The sequence below is a fragment of the Sinocyclocheilus rhinocerous genome, unplaced genomic scaffold (assembly GCF_001515625.1).
Source record: "Sinocyclocheilus rhinocerous isolate Xijiao unplaced genomic scaffold, SAMN03320098_v1.1 scaffold919, whole genome shotgun sequence".
In the NCBI taxonomy this organism is placed as follows: domain Eukaryota; kingdom Metazoa; phylum Chordata; class Actinopteri; order Cypriniformes; family Cyprinidae; genus Sinocyclocheilus; species Sinocyclocheilus rhinocerous.
This window is the reverse complement of record NW_015637585.1, coordinates 2223995-2230459: the sequence shown is the minus strand read 5'-3', so window position 1 is coordinate 2230459 and position 6465 is coordinate 2223995. Positions and strand designations below refer to the sequence as shown.

Here is a 6465-nt window from a genome sequence, read left to right as displayed (position 1 = left end):
TTCGGTGTATGATAGAGTAAACAGTAATAGCACGTGCAGCGGCTCCGGGTCCTAAAGCCTGCTCAGTAAGGAGTTTTAATTCCGTAGGGGGCGTTGTTGGCCTACTTCTAATAAAATTAAAGCAAATTATGAGCTCTAAAAATTTTTAGAATTTTTGCAACTCTTTTGCTTTAGACAATTTACAAATATTAAATCATAAAATAAAATGTTAAGGTTGCCAATGTATCTTTCTGGGAAAAAAAATGCAATGATTTATATATAGTTTATTTATAGTTATTTTCAAATCTTCAATGTACTGTCATTATAAAAGAACTTTATTATTGTTTGTTTAATTCTAACAAATAAGTTCTTGTTAAAAAACGAACAAAAATTTAAAATAATTATATATCGGCTATCGGCCAAAATGAGTTGAAAGTTATAGGCATATCAGATATCGGCAAAATCCAATATCGTGCATCCCTAATGTTTACTAAAACCCATAGAATACGAAGTCAAAAAATACTATATTTATTAGTTGAGATTCCTGATCTGAGAAAGATTCATGAGTCCATATTATTCTAAAGAAAAAATATGTTTTTGTAATCTTTCATCAAAATGTAATAACTTGCTTCACATCTGAAACGTCTTCCCCTTTAAAGTCTGAGCAGTTCATAAATTGAAAATACTGGTTGCAAAATTGTGTATGTGTTCTCAGTTCTTCAGAGGGCATTAGTTTTAACCTTTGACCTCTTTGCTCCCAGCATGGGAGTACTGACGTGTTAGGAGACGAGGGCTTCTTTGACTTGCTGAGTCGTTTCCAGAGCAACAGGATGGATGACCAGCGTTGTGTCGTACAGGATGGGAGGAGCCACCTGTCTGTCAATTCTAGCTCCGCCTCCCCACCCACCACCCCACCCAGAACCATCAGGAAATGTTAGTCTTCTTTCACGTTATTAATTGAATTTGTCTTTAAATGTTCGAACAAGTAGCATTTAAAATGACGTGAATATCACACATGTAGCTGAACGTGTGTCTGTCTATCCAGCTTTCTCAGAGTCGGCTGCATCTCCAGGTCAGGAGCCGTTCCTCAGACTGCTGGCCAGCGCTCAGGGCAGGAGGCTGGACGAGCAGAGGGCAGGAACAGGAAACAGTCTGCCCGGCCTGTGCACCCTATCCGAACACAGCAGCACTAGCAGCAGACAGATGATCCTCAGCCAGGTCATGGCCAGCACAGACGCCACCGAACCCGATGACCAGTTCTTCGACATGCTCGTCAAGTGTCAGGTGAGAACATGTTTGAATTAACCAGAGTAGAAAACGAGTGCAAAATAGCAGCTGTAGGAAAGGAATTGCATTCATTTAAAGCCATTCATCTAATTTTTCTGTCTCTTTCAGGGGTCCCGTCTGGATGATCAGAGGTGCGCCCCTCCTCCGCCCTCCTCCCGTGGCCCCACCGTCCCGGATGAAGACTTCTTCAGCCTCATCATGCGCTCACAGGCCAAGAGGATGGATGAGCAGAGAGTCACACTGCCCTCCTGCCGCTGAACTAACGTACACTTCTCTGAACATATTCAGAAATGAGCTCTTTTTCATGCACATGAGTGTTACAAACCTCACGCTGGCAATACAAACACAATGATGGTCGAGTAACATGCCATCTGTGTGAACTGTGTCCTGTCTGCTTTTTGTGTACAGCTGTACTTAGCAACTCTGGGGAAAATGTCTTTGTAAATAACACATTTTAATTTTTTACTGGATTTAAGCTCTTGTACATTCGCATTTGTAAGGATTTCAAAGGTTGTTTTAGTTTAGGATGTATTGTTTTGATTATGATCACGTCAATGACTCACACAAATGTATCTTTTGATACAAAACTCCAGGTTTATTTGTATTTATTTAAATAACATTGTTACTGCCACTAGTTACCTTCCAGTTAGTATATGTAGTTGTGACAAAAATATCTCTATTATTTTTTTGTAGTCACATTTCAGATTATAAAAAAAGTGGTTGATACAGTAACATTTACAACACAACTGTGTAGAAATAAAACCTGTACAGAAATATTTCACATTCACCTTGTTCAGTGTCCTTATCAGACAAGAAAATGTTTTGCAACAGTCTGTTGTTTGAAACTCATTTTTACAGGCAAGCAGAGCATTTGAATGTTCTTTAATTCCAACAGTAACTAAAATACTGTTATTCAAAAGTATAGTAGGGTGAGCTGTCCAGTGCATTGGTCACTTGTAGTTTACATCATTTCTCAAATCATGTAAAATACAATGTAGAATCATCAAGCAAAAAAGTTTAAGAGTCAGGTAAAGGCAGATGATTTAAAAGGTCAGGATCTTCTTCCAGAAGAATGGAGATGAACATTTCTTTCACAGTGTCACTACCTTTACGCACTATGCTGCAGATCTTCCTCATGCTGGCTTCACTGGTTGAATTAGGATATGTGATTTCAGAATATAATTCTTCATCAATGATTTGCTTCTGAAGCAGGTTGTCTGCGATGTTATTCACATTCTTAACACTTTTAATAAAAGCATGCCAGTTTCTATCAAAAAACTGAACTTTATCAAAGTTGACAGCCACTTGTGGGAAACCAATTAAATTCAGAATTAAGCAGCATGGATCCAAACAAAGCTTTGCAAATTTTTGAGGTGCATACTGATTTCTGATCATCCACTCGGCTAAGAGTCATTTTGATTTCATCGACCACAGGATGTATGACCTCAAAGAAGTTTGGCTTGATGTCTCCTCTTAGTTTGATCGCTTCGGGTTGGACAGAAGCACCAGAAACCTCAAGACTGTGTTGTTTATTCATCTGTAATGGGGTTTCAGGTCTTGAAAGATTGATTTGATGACTCGATTTTTCCACTATTTTAATTTTTTCTTCAAAAAGTGAATCTATTGGTAAAAAATACACATGGAGAATGATGGGATCTTTGTGTGTCATGAAGATAAATAGATCGCAGTGCACTTTCACTGGTATCCCTAGTTTCATAAGAACTGTTTTAGGAGAAAAAGATGGTTGGAGTATTTTGGCATGAAAACGAGTCAACTCCACTGATTCAAAGGTTAATCCATCATCTTCAACATTGAGGACCTTTACGCTTTCTGTGAGAGAGGGGTCTGACTCTGCTAAACAGGCGTAATGAGGCAGATGGGCCTCCTCCAGTTTCCCTGAGATCACGGTCACATCAATCACAGGACCAATTCGCTCACACTGAAGTCCCTCCAGATCTGCTCTGAGGGAACGTCCATCCCCTGCACGGTACTGGAGAGTGACGTCACCAGCACAGACCCATCGCATTCTGGTCCTGCTGCACTCGAATCGACCCGCCGGAGTGCTGATCCTGAACTCTGAGCCTCCTTCATCTGTACAGACTGACGGCTCCACCTGAACCCACTGATCAGAGTCAACAATGTGAACACAAGACTGACACACTGGGAGCGGCTGAAGATTCAGTCCAGATGGTTCAGAGTCAGATATTGTAAGACTAGAGAACACTGTACCACTGGTCAGTGGGTTTACTGCACTTCCACCTTGAGAAAGACAAAGTAATTTTTACAAACTAATTTTAAAATGTCCAATTTAATAAGCTACAGTGCATACCAACTAAATGGAAAAACATTTCAGAAATGAGATCAGTTGTCAGTAATGGTAGAATTGAGGATTTTATACTCTATTATTTACACATTGTATAACCAATTCATTTGTTTTGTTACTAAAACGGAATACAATGAGCTTTCTAAAACTGTTTATCATTGGACAAATGCACAGCTATTAAGCACACAAACCCTTTAACAATCACAGTGCAGTGTGGATCTGTCAGTGATTTCTTCAGTAACACGAGTCCCTCCTCCAAAAGCAATCCAGTGACACTGACACTACAATATTGAAGTTACACAAATAGTGATTAAGCAATATACGTTTTTGTACAAGAACAATGCTTTCAGATCAAACCATTTAATTTATTCAAATTTAGTTTTCAATCAGCTTGCAGAACAGAGACAGAGAGTTTAAAGTATTATTCATGATGAACAAATCTATAATGTGGATTGGCTGCATTTAGATTTGTGGGGATACTTTATCCTGTAATTAATATTCTGTTCTGTCAATCATCACTCTCACAAACAAATTCTCTTACCTGAGCTGCTGTAGACTGGTGCAGGTTTGAACGAGAGAAATTATCCCAGAAGCCCAGCTCTTATTCAGAATGAACAGCTTCAGATCCAACGTCTTCAAACCCATAGAGTGAAATGAAGACAGCAGCAAACTGACACACTCATCAAGAGCTGACGAGCTGCTTGAAAAAATATATTTGACCACAATGCATTTGAATAACAGCAAATTTACTAATGAGATAAATAGAGTTAATGGTAAAATCACTATATTTCCTTACACTTCTGCTACTTTTGCTGCCTTGCTGAGTCTCTGTAAGAAAAGTGTCCAGTCAGTGCTGGATATCTCTGATTGTGGAGATGTAAGAGTGATGTTTAAGACTGCTGGAAATGATGGATTCTTCTCTGAGGAGCTCAAAGTCAACCTGAAATAAACAGAAACACAGAAACATTTGATAACAGCACTGTACACTGTGTTTGAAAACATACATTTAATATTTTTATAAGACTATATAATTATTCTATAAATTGTTCTTGATTAGAAGGATTACAGTTTATGTGCAATAGTTTCTTACAAGACATCTCCATGAGTGACTGACAAGTCAAGTGACCATCTGGGACTCTCAGCACTGTATTCATCCTCTTGAACTCTACAAAGTAGGAATAACAGATAACATTATGTAAATATATTATATTGGAAATGGCAAAGACTGGTTTTATATTCTGTGTGGCTGTAATAAAAGTAAAATTACTTCAGTGCTCTCAAGATTTTAGATTCACCAAGAATCTGGATGAAATCTCCAACTTCTGACAGGTGCTCAACTGAAAACCTTGAGTAGTCAAAAACAAATACAGAAACATAGGCTAGGTTCACACTGTCAATTTTTGGGATTGACAACCGCATTATCTTTACAGGTGCGAGTCTCGAAGTGTCACGTTCACACAGCAGCTTACAGTTGTGTTTAAAATACTGTCTGTATGAGTGTAACGGGAGTCAAGCTCGTATTCCGTACTAGTAGCCAAAGCGACAGTGACCAAAGTAAAATCAAAGATGGCGACGTGCATAAAACTGAAAGTCGTATCACTTTCTAGTCCAGTCGAGCCGCGAGTTCTTTTGTCAAATCTTCATTAACCAACAGCAGTTTTTAAATTTTGGTGGAGAGCGGACCATTTGAATCGCGCGCAGAACACAAAACTGACGGGATCTAAATAGGCCTGTCGCAATAATCAATATATCGACTTATCGCGCAATATATGTACATGACCGCGATAATTTTTGGTGACGCAATATAGCCTATCGCCCATTATATTTACTTAAAAATTAATGTCACCATGTTTTGTACATTCCACTTGCGCCTGTGTCTTTTTGCAGCTTCTCGAACATAACGTGTAGTCATGAGGTGCTAGTTCAAATTAAAAAAATGCTTCTACAAAAAAAGTTTCATATGCAGATATGACCTTGTTTAGATATCTGTGCCTGTGATTGTGTTTTTCAGCAATAGTGTGCACCCTTAATTTACAGAAAAGAAGGTCCGGAAGGTACAGAAAAATAAATTATAAATTATTTGAGCATTTTTCTGTTGTCATTTGGAAGTGTGTAGGCCTTCTTGCATCATTATGCTGTTACATTATGATTATATATTCAGTGGCATAAAATGGTCTTTAAAATGACAATAATATCGCTTATCGCAATAATTTCTGGCGCAATATATCGCACAACAAAAAGTTGTTATCGTGACAGGCCTAGATCTAAAACGTTCAGATGACACGCATTTTATTTCTCCATCACTGTAAATTACCGAAAAAAACACACATAAAACACGTAACACACGGTAGACACGCGTTTGTGCAGCATAGCAGAGCGGCTCTCTCTCTGGCACTGTATGACGTGACAGACAACTATTTGTCCAGTCCGGTGTTGTGCCGAATTCTGCACCCCTGCCAGATTATGCACCCCCTCGTTGAAGTCACTACCTGATTGCCTAATCCCAACCCCACCCCTAATCCTAATCCCTCCCCCACACCTACTCCTAAACCTACCAATACTAGGGGGTGCATAATCTGGCAGGGTGCAAATTTCGGCACTACACCGGTTCCGAACACACATAAAACACGTAACACACGGTAGACACGCGTTTGTGCAGCATAGCAGAGCGGCTCTCTCTCTGGCACTGTATGACGTGACAGACAACTATTTGTCCAGTCCGGTGTTGTGCCGAATTCTGCACCCCTGCCAGATTATGCACCCCCTCGTTGAAGTCACTACCTGATTGCCTAATCCCAACCCCACCCCTAATCCTAATCCCTCCCCCACACCTACTCCTAAACCTACCAATACTAGGGGGTGCATAATCTGGCAGG

At 39.5% G+C, this 6465-nt stretch overlaps 1 protein-coding gene and 1 pseudogene across 1 annotated transcript in view; one reads left to right on the top strand and one right to left on the bottom strand.

Moving 5' to 3' along the window:
- LOC107749212 (G-protein-signaling modulator 2-like) overlaps nucleotides 1-2042 on the top strand; it is a 15842-nt gene extending 13800 nt beyond the window's left edge. The window contains exons 13-15 of the mRNA XM_016564307.1: nucleotides 741-912; nucleotides 1025-1263; nucleotides 1375-2042. Of these exons, the coding sequence (XP_016419793.1) occupies nucleotides 741-912; nucleotides 1025-1263; nucleotides 1375-1524 (561 nt within the window). The 3' untranslated portion in view covers nucleotides 1525-2042. The remainder of the gene's footprint in view (nucleotides 1-740; nucleotides 913-1024; nucleotides 1264-1374) is intronic.
- Nucleotides 2043-2126: 84 nt separating this feature from the next.
- The window catches only part of LOC107749211 (NACHT, LRR and PYD domains-containing protein 4C-like), an 8214-nt pseudogene continuing 3875 nt past the window's right edge, over nucleotides 2127-6465 (bottom strand).